The sequence below is a fragment of the Aptenodytes forsteri genome, unplaced genomic scaffold (genome assembly GCF_000699145.1).
Source record: "Aptenodytes forsteri isolate BGI_AS27 unplaced genomic scaffold, ASM69914v1 Scaffold93, whole genome shotgun sequence".
NCBI classification, from domain to species: Eukaryota; Metazoa; Chordata; class Aves; order Sphenisciformes; family Spheniscidae; genus Aptenodytes; species Aptenodytes forsteri.
In genome coordinates, this window is record NW_008794665.1 from 6011017 (window position 1) to 6026830 (window position 15814).

At 35.8% G+C, this 15814-nt stretch overlaps 1 protein-coding gene across 1 annotated transcript in view; it reads right to left on the minus strand.

The window, feature by feature from the left end:
• Positions 1-382: 382 nt before the first annotated feature.
• The window catches only part of CENPE (centromere protein E), a 38292-nt gene continuing 22860 nt past the window's right edge, over positions 383-15814 (minus strand). Inside the window, exons 29-44 of the mRNA XM_019470553.1 lie at positions 14765-14986; positions 13441-13603; positions 13016-13233; positions 11853-11990; positions 10793-10993; positions 10564-10710; positions 8828-9040; positions 7411-7620; positions 6680-6889; positions 4967-5188; positions 4144-4347; positions 3431-3543; positions 2817-2914; positions 2103-2265; positions 1384-1649; positions 383-480 (exon numbers count right to left, since the gene is read on the minus strand). Of these exons, the coding sequence (XP_019326098.1) occupies positions 383-480; positions 1384-1649; positions 2103-2265; positions 2817-2914; positions 3431-3543; positions 4144-4347; positions 4967-5188; positions 6680-6889; positions 7411-7620; positions 8828-9040; positions 10564-10710; positions 10793-10993; positions 11853-11990; positions 13016-13233; positions 13441-13603; positions 14765-14986 (2886 nt within the window). The remainder of the gene's footprint in view (positions 481-1383; positions 1650-2102; positions 2266-2816; positions 2915-3430; positions 3544-4143; positions 4348-4966; positions 5189-6679; positions 6890-7410; positions 7621-8827; positions 9041-10563; positions 10711-10792; positions 10994-11852; positions 11991-13015; positions 13234-13440; positions 13604-14764; positions 14987-15814) is intronic.

Below are 15814 nucleotides of genomic sequence, written 5' to 3' on the forward strand. Positions count from 1 at the left end.
AGAGGGCTGTTTTAGGAATGACAGAATTAAGTTTAAGATTGAGAAGTTTCACAGTAGATTAGTTTGTGATCCATTCCTGTTTCCCTTTTTTCTTCAATACATCGGCTTTTCTTTATTTGCCATCCGAAAAAAAAAACCCCAAAGCAGAACATCATCAGATCAGCAGGTTGTGGGCAACTTGACTGCTTTTCCATCTTTGTTCTTGTATTCCAGCTTTTCCAGTTGTGAAAAATAGCAACTCCAAGACAGCAAGGGATTTGCACGCCACCAGAGCTCTTCTCAATTCGTGGAATTTGGCTGATTGCTTTTGATAAGCAATTGTCTTTCATATATGCAGATTCTGGCTGTAGCTACTGCAAAGGCAGCTTACAACAGAGCACCTTTATTGGGTGGTACAATCAGGGGCTTTATCTTTATCTGAAGTTCCAAACCAGTGCTTAAGATGTTCTTCTGTGGGCTCTATTCCCGCAGGTCGTGTATCTATACAGAAGACAAGAACATTGAAGTAACACTTAAACTTTCCCAGTTAGACGGGCAGTAGGAATACAGCAATTTAATCTTGACTAGTGTTTTAAATGTCAACTATCAAAGCTTGCCTCTGAGGAGCTTTGTGTTGTGAGAAGTCTGTACTATTACCAAGTTGGCCATCACAAGAAACAGCAACGAGTCAGATTCTTTCTGGAAGTCTGCCATTAATACCTTAAAAACTGGTTAACTCTTCAACATGTCTGCTGAGGCCTTCTGAAAGTTTTTAGAAGCAAGTGTAATGATGAGGGCAATAGCATTAACATGCTAGCATAGATCACTAGGAGACTTCCCCAGAAGTCACCAGGCCAGATAAGAAATCCTGAGTAGGGCTGAGGAACAGAAGTTACCAAAACAGCTACTACTGCAGCTGGAGCCAGGCAGACTGGCAGATTCAACATCAAAGACTAAAGTCTACCATCTTGAAGTTTAGAAAAAAGTTAACCAGCAGTTAACTTCGAATAGTTTTGCCAGAAGTCTGTGCTTAACCAATGTAAAGTTAAAAAGCAAAACATTTTAGAGCATCAGCTATCTAGTAATGATATTCTGCTAATTCACTTTTTAAATTCAGTCATCAACACTTCCACTGCACCAAAAGAAAAAAAAGTTTGTATAATCTTCAGGGGGTAAAGGATCCATTTAAGTATTTAGGTTCTGTAAAGCATATATAAGCTTCACAGCTCTAGCTGGTCAGCCCTTCAACAGACAGCTGACTAACCCCATTCAGGAAAACTGTGTTATCATGCAAGTTTCAGGTCTGAATATAGAAAGTACAGAGCATTTACACTCAGCTCACAGACCACCCCTTGTATTTTGCCTCTCCAAATCTTTATAGGACAACACCACCGTGTTACGTACCTGTTAGTGTACCCAAGCTGGAATTATCAAAGAAATTTGTTGGACAAGTCAGTGGCAGAGGCTTTGCTACATCCTGAGTCACAATTTCTTGAGAAATAGGTTCCTTGGAGGGTGAAGGCATTTGCTCTTTAAGGGAATATGACACTGTCTTCCTTGGAGTACCAAGGGGTACTGTCTCTCGAGTGGTTTCTCTTGAGGATCGTTCTTTCCATTTTAGTGCTCTTTCTTTCCATTTTCTAAGTTCCTCTTTCAGTTGAAGCTCATTACTGAAATGAAAAAAAACCCCAAACGGCATTTAAAAAAAATTTAAAGTAGTTCCTTTAAGTAAGGAAAAATTCCTGACAACAGACAGTTCCTGTATTTTCAGATGACATACCACAGACATGGCAATGCAAGACCATATCTGGGTATCTTGCTTTCAGAGACAATTTTTTTTTTATTTAAGCTAAAATTCCTTCCAACATAAAATTTAGGTATATCTTCTAGCATTTAAGAGATTCTTATGAAAGAAAGCAATTTAAAGTTCAAAAGCCATAAAGATATGTAAGCAATAAATCATTAGCTTTAAATAAAAGTTTACGATGTGAAAGAATCTAGAAAATCTAAAATTAATAATAATTACTCACTTCTACAGGTCTCACAGAAAGAAACACTAATGACATGCATAGTTAAATAGCAACAAATGATTTTACATGTTGCTGATCAGCTTTATAACTTACCTTAGTAGAAGGTCATTTTGTTTCTTCATGTGCAAATTCTCTTTCTGTAGCTTAGCTTGTTCAGATTTTAGAACAAGTATTTGTGTGCTCTGTACAATACCACTGCCACCACCACAAGTAAGGGGTTTTTGGGATTGCTGAGGAGCTTCTTTTTCCAGCACCACTAGAAAACAGTTTTATACACATGTGTGTTATTTGGACAGTGCTTAAAACCAGGCCAATTTTTTTTTAGCCTATTCCTTCCTATGGTCTTATATGTAACCTAGTGAGGTTTTTACAAGTGTCATTACAACAGCTATTCTTTTTTTATACACAAACACACCTCCCAGTATTCACACTGCCAGGGAGATATTAAGAAGCTTAAAAGATTCTTCATTGGGCCATTTAGAGTGAAAATAGTTATAGTTTCAGGTATGTCATAATTATGATTAGAACTAGCTATTCATATGTGAAGTCAGTCAAGGCAAAAATGGCAACACGAGCTATACCACTGCAGCTTATCCCACCACAAGTGCAAACACAGCTAGAGAAATACACACAAGAACTGCTGTGATTCTAATGCAGTGAATCACAATCCATCTCATCTTCCAATGCACCCAATCCCCCTCATACCCTTTGAGGTAAAAGGCCTGCATCTCAATCTGGACTTAACCATATAACCTTAAAACCAAATGTTTAACATGAAAGAGTCCCTTATATTTATCTTGAATTTACCAGTAACATCTTGTTCTTGCTGTGCTCTTCTAAGTTCTTCTTTTAGCTTTCTTAACTGTTGCTCTTGGTGTTCTGCAAGAGCTTTATAATTAGCAAGTCTATATGGGGCAGGAAGGGAAGAAAAAATAGAAATCCTCAGTTTAATAAGTTATTACAGTTGCAGGAGAGCTAGTTTGATTTCCAAATGAGTATCAAATACAAAGCATACCCAAGTTATACAGCTAAACTACATAAACTTCATTGTCAGTTAGATTTTAGGTAAAGTGCAGAAAACCAAAAGTTGGACTAGAATCGTTCTCCGTGTATCCCTTCTCTCCGGTGAACTAGAGAGTGCTTTCAATTACTGATTTCCCCTCACCTTCTTTTGTCAGAACAGTTATTTGATTTATGGCTGAACATGGGTTGATTGAGAAATTTTGGTGGGTGTATAGGGAAGGAGTTTTGTACTCAGAGATGCGTATAGTTTTTACTTTCTCTGCAATCCAGCTACAATAAAAACCTAGGACACCTAAAGCTGAATGCTCACTTCTTATTCTGTGGAAAAAAGTAAACAGAAAAGTAGAAGCTAAGAACTAAGTAGTTGAGAATTGTAACAAGGTAAAATTGGAACTCACTTCATATCGAAAGAGTTGGATTGTTTCATTCTTTCCATATCATATTTTACCAATTGTGTTTTGAGATGATCAATTTCTTCTTTGTACAACTCAGCACCTTTATCTAATTTTGCCTGAAGATAAAATAAAAGGTTTAGTATGAAGAAAGGCTTGTTACTTAGCAATGAATTTAGGGGTTGCTTACTTTCTATCTTTACTATGATCTGCTAGATTTTGCAGGACAAGACTGGGAACAGGAAGTTATTTTGGAGTAAGAATGCCCACATTACCAACTAGCACTATAGTATTAGTTGGTATCCTAACTCTGGTGTATTAGATGCAGTCATATTTTAGCAAGTTTTGCTGACTTGTTTGCAGATATAAGTCCAGGAATTTTGAACTAGTAAGCAGATATATTACATAGGAAAAAAACAGCTCATGCTTCAGTTTCAAAATTTAAAAGTTTTTTAGAACGTTTCAGAAATGCATCATGTACAAGTGATAAATTTAGCTTCTAATATCACAACATGAGTTCTATATTTTGTTCCTGAAGGCTGCATTGGTAGAATGTGAAACTGCATGCTAAACAGGCAAGTAGTGTTTTATTCTAAGAATGCCATACAGAACAATAAATTGACTTCAGAGAGCTACATTTCATCTACAGCTGTTCTCAAGCATGCTCACTCTCTCTGAGATCAGAGGAAAATGAGAAGAGTAAAGTATTTTGCTCATACCTGAAGACTCTGATTCTCTGTTAAGGCAGTTCTGAGGCACTTCTCTGTCTCATTCAGTTTGGCTTGCAGTTGGGTGAGCTCACTTGTCGCTGTTTTTATTCTTATCTGTGCTTGTAACTTGTTTATGCTGTCATCTTTCTCTTTGACGTTTTTTCCTACTTCATTTATTACATTTTCCAACTTCTGAATTTTTACTCCCATAGCCTATTGAGATATAACAATTAGTTATGAGTAGTTATGCCAAGAGATAGAACAGTAACAGCACATGGTCATATTCTTAATAAAAACAAAAACCCCAAGCCACACACAAAAAAAATCCAACACTACAGGCTCTATGGCAACCTCACTGTTTTGTGTCACCTTTTAGTATTCTGGAACACTCAAGTCTAAAAAAAGTGCTTTGAACAAGGGTAACTGTGACAAAAAAATAGGACAGAGAAAATGAGTCCTCAATTCCAAGGATTAAAGACAGAATTCTTCTCCAGCTTCTAGTTTGACATAGTGAATACCATATACTTGAAGGATGCATCAAGAGTATCACACTATTAAAATTAATACTTCAAAAACAAATGGGAACATTTCATATGGATTTCTAAACTGACATGTATTTGTGTAGGCAATTAAAATAATCACATTACAGGCAAGAGCTCAAATTTTCACTCTGGGAATAAAAAAGCTACAAAAATGAAGTGCAGTCTGGGCTAATGTATTGTGTGGCACAGATTTACAGTTGCCATCAATCTTTATTTTCTTTTCAGTTTGAAGTACTCTCACTTAGAAAACAAGCATCAGAGAAGGTTTCCTTAGAAACAGATATCAGTACCTTTATATCTTGTTCTGCAGCCTTTAATTTGTTATGAAGCCTGTAGTTTTCTTCTTGTTTCGCGAGACTGGCAGAGCCACCAGGGGCCAGTTGCTCTTTAAGAGTGTTTAGTTCCTGAAGCAACTCCTCACTTTTCTCTTTTCTCTGTTTCAATTCAACATCAGCATTTTTACAATAATTGGCAGTTCTGGCATCCAGCTCTGAAGAAAGTTGAAGGAGTATCTGAAAATAAGTAGTGTCATACAGATAAATTTTGAATAATTTTTGAATCTACTAGAAATAAGGTAAGTGAAGAAACAGGAAGTATCCTGGCATGTATTAATTTCAGATTCTTGTTTCAGCATCCCATTTGAAGATGCTTGCTACCAGAAATGGAATCACTAGCACTCAAAAGACTGGTTTCATTTCCAAAAGATGGGGAGGCAGGAAGGGACACGAGAGGAAGATAATGCATTGCAAGTTTACCAGCATTTCTGCATTAACTCAAACACACACTAACATTACAGAAACAAAGGAACTATATTGGAAAGATTTCTTCAACATCTGCAACAAACACACACAATTATTCATAGAAGTTTTTGCTAGAATGTATTCATTGACTAAAGTGAAACCATTTGAGAGAAAACATACACATTGGACTATTCTAGAAACCCATATGCTTAACATGCCAGATAAAGAAAAACCTTCACACTTGTCAGCAAAATGGCAACATTATGCTAGATTTTGTTTGTTTGGTAAAAGCTTTGATCCACATAATATGCCTGTCAGGGAATTCTTCCTAAAAGCCTGCCAACATTGGGAAATCCTGAAAAAGTCAAGACTGGCTATTAGCTCCACAGAAGAAACTTTTTAAAATAGGCTAAACTTAACAGAACTGAGTCACAACATTGGGGGAAGGAGGGTGATGAGCTCTTCATACTTCAGATCAATAGTAGTAGAAGGAATAATAGTATGAACAGACCAGCAACTTCCAGGATACGCTTGTTATGAAGACTGTTCTTAACAACTAATCAGAATATAGTGGATTCCCTCCCATAACCTGTTTTTTGAGAAATGTTCAATACATTTAATCAGAAAGATGAAATCTCAGAAATCCTGTTCATGATGCACTTAACCCTGTAAAACACTTGGTCTTTTTTTTTTTCCAAAGGGGGCAAGAGGTAAGAAGAAGGAAAGAGAGAAAGGAAGGCTGAACTACCTCTAGAATAACTTGACTTTCTGAAATTAGAAAAGATGTGAGAATATAAATTACAATTGAGTTTTAAAAATGGCTAAAGTAGTTTTGATAAAGGTGGCTTGAAGAGAGCAGACAATCTTGTGGGTATAAAGCCTGGAGAAAGTGATTGTATCAGGCTACCAAGTTCTGCAAGCAAAGCTATATAAAAATTTTGATCCTACAGTTTCAGGAATTCAGTCTAATAAAAATGCAACACACACACACACACACACACACACAGAAACTATCTTGTACTCTGAAAATAATGGGTAGAAAGTCTAGCAAGTTTCCAAGTTTGGATGCATGAGGAAAGAAGTCTTTAAAAATCTTGTCCTAAGTATTCCTACATCTTACAGTTAAGTATGAATATAGTAAGTGCTGATAATAATGAATGCTCTTTAAATAGCCTTTTGTGTGTTTTGTTTTCAATCAGATTAGAGGCATTTACAGAGTACATACACAGAATACATTTCTGATTAAAGACGACTTAACTGTACCTTTACTTTAGGAGTCCAGAAGTTAATGACTTGCAAAAGCCTTTCATTATCTTTCTTTAACTCTTCTTTAAGCTCCTCTGCATCACAGTGAGTTCCTGAACAAGCTTCCCAGAACTGTGTTGTTTCTTTTCTAGCACTTTCTTCCTGCTGTAACTCTGCCTCTATGCAGAGAAGTTCACTTTCCATTTCTGATACATCTTTGAGAATGCTCTTTAAAAAAAAGAAGGAATTCAAGTTTAAATATTGCTTTGATAACTACATGTCTAAAGATAGATTTTGCCCTCTTAGCTATCAATATTTTCAGGAAGTCTGTTTTAGCATCTAATTATCATATAAAAGGAATTTCACTATACTTAAATTACACCCTACTGAGAAGATAAGAAAATCTACATTCCTGGGGCAGGTGGGAAGGGGAAAGGGGAAAAAAAAGAGCACGTTAGTAAAAGCTTGTCATTGTTTTAAAAGTCATCTTGTATGGGGTAGTATGTATTTTACAGGGCAAATGAGTAAATAACACTTCCATTATTTTATAACCTAACAATTTCACTTTGAGCCACTTTATAAAACAGAACCTTCATATTATAGAATTAGTAGCACTAAAAAAAAGAATTCTACCCCCCTTCCCTTTAAGTGAAGTCTTAACAGATAAAAGCAATGCCATTAGATCAGCACCACCACATTACCCCATGCCTTGAAATATGCAAGTCTTTGAAAATTGTTTTAAATATTACCTCTGCATCCAAGTGCAAACTCTGCAGCGCTTCACTGATGTTTAACTCTTGAGAAGATGTTTCATTCTGGTTCAAATAAGTCTTCCTGAGACACTGAATCTGAGCTTGTAGCTGATCTTGTTTTCTCTTTTCCTCAAGCAATTCCATTTCATACTTGTTAACAGTAGTATGGTATTCTCTTTTCTTTGAGCAAACACGACCAAACAGAAACTGTTGTAGAAGCACAGAATATATCAGTGAGTATGTTTTAAAATGGTACGCTGCATCCAGCTAAAATTCCATATTTTATAATTCAATCTATTTACTCTCCTAGTCCATAGGTGTCCAGGAGAAGTAAAACATGACTGAGAAGATCAAGTTCACATGTGCTGTACAGCAATGGCATATAAGACTTTCAGCTGGGTCAGCATTTCTCAAGTATGCTACTTTTTGTAGACTCCTAAAAACACCAAAAAGTCTAAAAGGCTCTAGACAGCCTTCCATGAATCTAGACTTCAAAAAGCAAAGTATTCTTTGTTGTATTTATTTTATTTTAGAGTCGTGAAAGGTACAGATGATCTACAAGAATAATATCACTGTGCTGATTTAAAGCTTTATTCTAGTAGCGATCAAAACTTTAACCATAAAAGTTAAAAGGCATCTATGGAAAAAAAGAAAGAGATCAAAACCTAAAGACCCTACATGAATTATGAAATAAGGCTCTTTGGAACAGATGTTAAACTTTTTAGCTAATGGATATTTATAGAGGTGACTGACTCTCAAGATCATGTCCAGCATTTTTGTATACTGGACATGAATGTTGCCGTCTCCCCAGGCCTGCCTCCCCCACCCCCCCCAAACAAAAAAGCTCTTAACATTTCATGCTAAATAAACAGAAGAAAACTTTTATCTTTTACTGTTCTTCTGCATTATAATAGGAATTCTTTCCTAATTGCCCATAACTTTTCTGATAATTGGAATTAGTTTCTCCACTGAACTACACATTGAGGAAGGTCTGCAGGGCTATAGAAGTTATCAAAGTACTTGGGTAGTTTTGCAGAGTAAACATGCATCTCCAAGGTCTCTTGCATGTCTTTCCCCCACAGTAAGACACATACTTAGGGGTCCATAATTTGATTTATGGAGTACAGAAAAAAGTTTCTTTTCCCAATTAAAATGGATTAATATAATTAAATAATACTGTGCAAAGCAGCTGAACTACAGTCAAAAACTAAGGTTGATTAACTTAACTAAATAGTTCCAGTTTTCCAGGATTGTAAAGCATTTACTATCAGTTTATTTTCCACAAGATATGGATTCACAAAAAATCAAAGCTAGAGTATATAGAATCCTAACTGTTAATATTGAGAGCTTATTAAAAAAACCCCAAACCAAAACAATACGAAGCATCCACAAATTCAGCATTTTAAGTTGGTACCTTCAGTTTGTTCAATAAACTCTGGAGATGACTGTTTATTTTCTCATTTTCAGTTTGAAGCCTTTTGACTTGTTTACTCTGTTCCGATGAAAGCTGAGTCAGTATCACAGCTATCAGCGCTTTCTGACTACTCAGTTCATTCTTTAGATTAAGAGACACTGTAGAGAGACATTCATACCTCTTCCCCATATTTGGGAATTTCTCAAGAAGCTCCTAAATGCAAGTGAAACAAATTCATTCAGTCACAATAAAGAAAAGAGTGACTAGCTATAAACAGAAGCTTAAAATAAATCAGACTCCAGGACTAACCCCTACAGTATGTATTGGTTTTACAACAGAAACGTTAATAGGACTAAGACTTCAGTTTTGACTTGCCACAGGAATATGACAAAGAACACTAAGCCAGGCACAAAAGCAGAGAATTTCTTAGTTTTCCAGAAAATCATTTCACAAGCTCAAATTATTTTCATGATTTAGATTGCCTGGCCACATGAAGACCTGTAGATCAGGCCTGAAATGAAATTGTTGCCTGTTCACAGGTTTGCCAGCTGGGCTGCCCTCAAGATGGGCTCCCAAGTTGATCTACTTGGTCCTTTGTTGAAAGAAGGGGATCATGAAATTGTTCCTAGCACTCTGCCATAAAAAGGGAGATGTAATCAAGCAGTGAGCAGGCTGAGAAATGCAATAGGCTTCAAGGCACTCCCAGTAAACTGCAACTCAAGTATCACATATGAAGCTAGGTTAGACATTTTAAAGCAAGTATAAAACTTCCTAGGCATACTGTCTCCATCTTTGGTTCTTAGTTGAAAGAAGCAGGATTCGCGAGTTTTTTTAACTCTTCACACCACAGTAAAAACATTGGAACTAACATATGTCCTGTGTCCAACAGGAGCAAGTACAAGATACTTGAGAAAACTGCACAAGAAAGAGGCAGACAAGATCTTACCTATTACAAAAGACAAAATAGGAGAGTGCCGTTAAAAGGGATCAACTGATGTTTACTTCCCTCATTATCAGCTCCCTACTGCTGATATAGGATAGAAAGACAATGTGACTGGAGAAAGCTACGCATAACTGATTTTTGTAGTTTGGTCCTTTACCACTTTTGGTGTTAACTGAAGAAGCACTCAGGGCTTTTCCAGCACATATAGAATGATGCCCAAACCTGCTGCACAGACGTACAGACTGCAGTACAATGGTACTCTAATATTTTTAAATGTTTCGTACTATTCATAAATCCTGGTTTATTTTGGCTTTCAGTAGGTTAGCAGTACTTCTCACACTTGTGAGAAAGTACACTCAGGACAGTTAATTAACAAAAGCTCTGAGGAATTACAGAAGCTTCCTATTTTGAGGAGAGAAGCTATTTAATGAAATTAATTTATTTGAAACCAATTTATGTTTGATGGGGAATAATAGAAGGCAGGATTGGGGGGGGATTTTGCAAAAACAAAATGGTGAAGCACTTCTATATGACTAGTTATTTTCATTGGGGTGGCTGGACAGTAATGAAATCAAGTGATATGTCTCAACTGAAGTTCAATTTAATGTTCTTGGAACAAGACGCACGGTCACTGAACAGCAACAGCAAATCAACCGATCCCATGGTTTGCAGCATCTTAGCAAGATATGCAAACAATTTTATACATTATACATAGAAGCAAGGTTTATGCTCCAGAACAAACGGTATTAAGGTTTTACATGCATCCTTAAAATAAGGAGAGAAGTAAGTTTACCTTAATTTTCAAGGTTTTTTCCTTCAGGCTATCATCAACCATCTGCTCTGCATTATCCAGTGGGTTCACCTGAATGGACATATCATTCAGGTTTCTCTGCTTCAGTTGGTCTAGAGCACATTCCAGTTTTGCATTTGTTTCAACACACTAAAATAAAAGCATACATATTTAAGTACCATTCAAGAAGAGAAGTTATTCATAACTTCGGCATGCAACTTGCAACACCAACCATCTCAGAATTTTTTTGCAATTCTGTCTTGAGCTGGTCCCGCTCAGACCTGACATCCTGGAGAAGTTTTTGTAGCTCATCTTTTTCTCGATTAATTGATGAGATTTGTTCTTTAAGTTGGAAAGAGTGACTAGTTCTTTCAGCCAATAACTGGTCTTTTTCACATGATATGCTATTTAGCATCTCAGTTAACTGTTGAATCTATAATAAATAGTGGAGAAAAAGCAAGAATTACAATTTGGTCCTGGTCTGTGTACTCCCCTATGAAGTACTCAAATCTGTTGTGTCAAATACAAAGAACATAATTTCCAGTAACTCTAAAATTCACACTAACAGCAAGAGAGGTTTAAAAATAATTTTGGTGTTCTAATCACTCAGAAAAAGAAATTAAAAGGAAGAATAGCATGACACCCAGAGAACTCTACTTTAGTCAACTTTGGTCTTCAGTAAAGCAAGAGGAAACAAACAAAAAGGCAGTCAACATACATCCACATCACAAGAAAATGAAAAGAAATAGAAGATTAGCATAAGCGATGGGCAACGGAATTGCCTTCATATCTGCTCTAATGAATAGAACAATAACACATTAGCTAATTTGAAGCAATCCTTAATTATACTTTGATCTACAAAGGAAGAGTTTGACAGGTGACAAGTAAAGAAGTGAAAACTGCAAAAAGACTGAGTTGGCAAGAGTTAAGTACAAGGCTTTCTGAATAACGAATATAGTTTGAAAGTGTGCAAAGCACCAAGGATTCCAAACCCACTTAGGTTCATACTGTCTACACAGTGCCTTTTAAACATGTACAATTACTATTATATTAAACCTGCACACATTGGATAAATTTGTGTCCATTCTAATGGAGTGACCAACTGGCTGAGACAAGTTGAGGATGCTACTTCTAAACATCACTAAAGAAACTTGTACAAAATCCTTTGCCCATGTTCACGCTTGTTTAGCACCCATAAAAATGATGCTCTGAGAGTTAAAAATTAAATAGGATTTGTCTTGAGCAAAAGTTTAGCACATTAGTGGTGAAACATTAGAAGACAAACTCCTCACCTTGTTTGTTAGGCTGTCCTCCAAAATCTCTGACCGCCTCTGAACCTTTAACAAGTGGTCTTCCCTTTCTTCAGCTTTGATCTTCTCATTGCTGAGGAGTTCTTGTTGCCATTTCAATTCCTTTTTGGTTTCAAGAATCTGGAGTAAAAATAGAGCAACAAATATAAAATTAAGTTCTGAGATAACACGTGAATCTACCTCTCACACACCAGGCCACTCAATATTTCATAGGAGTTAAAATACTTGGCACAAACCAAACTCCTTTAGTTTGAGTACAAGAAACTTAAAGTTTCTCCTTTCACTAAGCAAAGCCTGCTAACTAGCATACTGATAAATCCTTGGTAATGTAAAGAATTAAAGTATGCTACAAACATGTTTGGACATATTTTCTGCAATCCCTGTTTACACAAATGAATAACACAAAGCAGAGATGTAATTTGAGTAGGGATCACATCAAGAACTATCTAGAAATTATTACTTAACACAATTTTATGAGTTGGACTGTTGTCAGAGTGCTGTTAAATTATCTTTGATAAATTATTATGGAACTAGCATTGCTTTCACTAAACCTCTGAATTTCCAGTGAAGTTGAAGTTTTACAGCAAGACAATTGATACTCAAAACACAGGTGAATTGGAAGATATTGGTAGCAAGCATAAGTAGATTCTCCTCCCACCATAGATCTGAATTAACTACAGATATTTGAAGTGACTACTCAATATCTGAACAAGGACTGCTGCTCAATGGATACCACCCAATTCATTTGTCTTCACTGTTGCGAAGATATGCCTCATCCAGAAGAGAAATAAAAGTGTCAGAATTCGTCAGCTTTAGTTTCAAAACTTTGCAGCTCAACTACAAAACATACCATTTCATCAAATTCATTAAAAAATGCCTGTTAAGCATTTTGGTAGTGAAACCCATGTATTTTCCTGTTCCTCATTTATTCCTAAATAAAGCAGCCTCAGATAACATTTTTGAAAGAATTTACATACATCTTTAAATACCATTCCACAAGACAGAAGTTAAAGCATGCCAATATTCTTCAGTCTAGGTATATAACATCAATACTTGTAAGATATTTTTCAAGAGAGCTTCAAGAATTAACCATCTTCCTTTACCAGGCATTCATAGTTATTATACTTTAATCAAATATAAAGCACCTTATCAACACTCTCCTGTAGGTTAATCTCCAGTTTGTTCTTCTCTGCTCGAACATCTTCCAATATTTCCTGGAGCTGATCTCTCTCCTTTGCTAACAGATTACACTGTTTCTCCAGCTGCTGAAGTTTACTGCTTTCACTCTCAGTCTTTTCTTTCAGTTCTCCCAGAAGCTGGTGCCTTTCCTTAGTTACCAAATTTAAGTCCTCATTCAACTTGACTACCTATTAAAAAATATTTTTAAAAAAGTATAAAACCACACAACTATTAGCAAAAACTCCTCTTCTGTTGCTAAATTGTATTACCACAACATCATCTATTGGACCAATAAAACAGCACAAGTTATCATGGGTAAATACCTGTTACTCTAATGAGTCCTTGAGGGGACATCCTCTAAATTATTTCTAAGAATTTCTTATTACTGTACTTGCCTTTTCTTTCAGTTTGTTTATTTCTTCATTTAGTTTTTCTTCAGTGTTTTGCAATTTCTCCTCTCCATTTGCTAGCATGTTCTTCTGGATATCAGCTTGCTCTTTCTGATGCCTTAGTTCTTCCTGTAGATTTTCCATTTCTGTCAGAACTTTTAAGGACTGCAGAACAAGGTATTACATAGATGTTCACTCAGTATAATTAAGTTTTTCCTTATCGATAAGTCAAAGCATTTGAATTTCTAGGAGAGAACTATCAGAATCAGTCTTTTACTTTAGAAAAAAAACCTCAGTTGTCATTCCCCCATGCCTAGTTTAAGAACTCCAAAGGAAAACAGTCTTTAGAAAGAGTCTTTATCAGTTTATTTAAAAAAAAGTAGGCAGAAGTAAAGAGGAAAGGAAAAAGTGTTGTGGGGGGAACAGATTATGTAGATGACTATTTAAAAAAACAAAAACACCCTGCCATGAAAAATAGCCTTATTCTTGTGGCAACTGCCACCAGTTACATGAACAATTTGTCCAATTGTTTAGCAGCAAGATGTAAACCTAAAATTAAAGATTTGATAATCCTAGTTTGTTGATATTAGTTTTTAAATTAGTTGGTCTGTACATACGTGAGAGATCAGTGGTTCTACCTGAGGTTTCCTAAAATTCATATGAAAGCTTTTACATTTCTTAAAATAATTTGCAGAGCTTCTCTTAGGAAAAAAAAATTTATCAGACTTCCTTTTAACTTTAGAAATTATCAGCTTGATTTTTGTTAACTACATATGAGAACGAATTTGTCTGAAATAGTGTGTCAACATAAGCATACTTTTCATGCAAATACTTGGAATATTGAAGAAGTCACTAATCTGCCAAGAAATAAGAGATCAGGAAGGAGAAATAGGATAGCTAATCAGTTTTTTTTCTGGGTTTAGATTTCTCTTCATCTATCCAGAATAAGTGGAAGTGGTAGAAGAAATAAGCCCTTAGATATCAGTAAACCTGGATTACCTCCACTGTTCAGTGCTAAATACAAAAGGCACTGTAGATGAAAGATGTAACAGGAACTTGCAGAGTGTTTGTCCAGCAGGTGGCAGACAACTGTGCCTAAACTCAGAGCGGCACAATGACCAAAAGGGCAGGAAAGGGACAGGGGAAAGAAAAAACAGATTCCAAAAAAATCGAGATTGGATTAGTACACTAAATTTTTAGTTTACTGCTGCTGTGAACAAGTGAAGGGAGAGGAAGAGATACCGAATAGCAGAAGGCTTCATGACCAAAATAATTCAGTGGTACAACCTGCCTTTAAAACAATTATTTAAGAGATTTTACACATACTCTCTCCTTGCTTTCCCGACAGTCAGCCTCTAACCGATCTCTTTCTGCTTTACAAGTCTCTACCATTTGCTGTAGTGCATCTTTCTCCTGATTAAGTAAAGTGATTTTCTCAAGCTGCTGACAGATTTGCTCGTTTGTTATTCTTTCAATTTGTTCTTTTTCTGCCAGTAGCTTGCCGTATTCAGAAGAGACATGAGTCAGGTTTTCAGTTACTTCAGTGAGCTGAAAGAGCAAATAAGAACCAGTATTAATATTTCTAAGTCTCTAGCATGGGTAGAAGTATTTTTTCTAAACTAGCTATCAAATAACAGTAACATTCTAATTTATTAAATTTTGTTGTCCCAATAATCAGGTTCTGATTTAAGAAGAGTGTTATTAGACCATATTTCACAAGCACTATCTGTACATATGGGTTGTTATAAGTGGATTATTTTACAGAAGACACCTTGATTAGTTTACTGCTATAGTAAGCAAAGAAAGATGTAACAATTTTGCTTAGAAGTTTTTAGTCCTTCTGTCTCATTGGTAGGCAAATTTCAGTGCTTCTGTCTCATTGGTAGGCAAAAGTGAATGTGTAAAAACCTACAGGCCATGATAATTCTATAAAAATGACTCCATCATTGCTGTATCTACAGCAGATAGAAGACATTAACGCTTGTTAGAATCAAGCCTAAAAGCCACAATAGCTTCAGACATGAAAATAACAAGTAGATAAGAAATTTATAATAGCGTAGCAAGTTAAAGAATGAGCTAAACTACCTTTTAGTTGCTCAAGTACCTTCCGAGTAACATAACTAAGACATATTATTAGAATTTAAAGTTTTAAGGCTTGGAAAATGCATTGAGGTCAAAGAGCAGTATTGATTCTAAATAATATTCCATGATTCAGCACTGAGGCATGTTTAGTTATAAGTAAGGGTTGTAGCTTGCAGGTCAAATTGCATTTGATCATCTTTTCACTGCCGCTGTTCTATAGAATTCTTTCAAGAAGCAGTACAGGGAAAAAAAAGAAAGGAAAAACTTTTAATTAAGTTTTGTTATTGCTTTTAC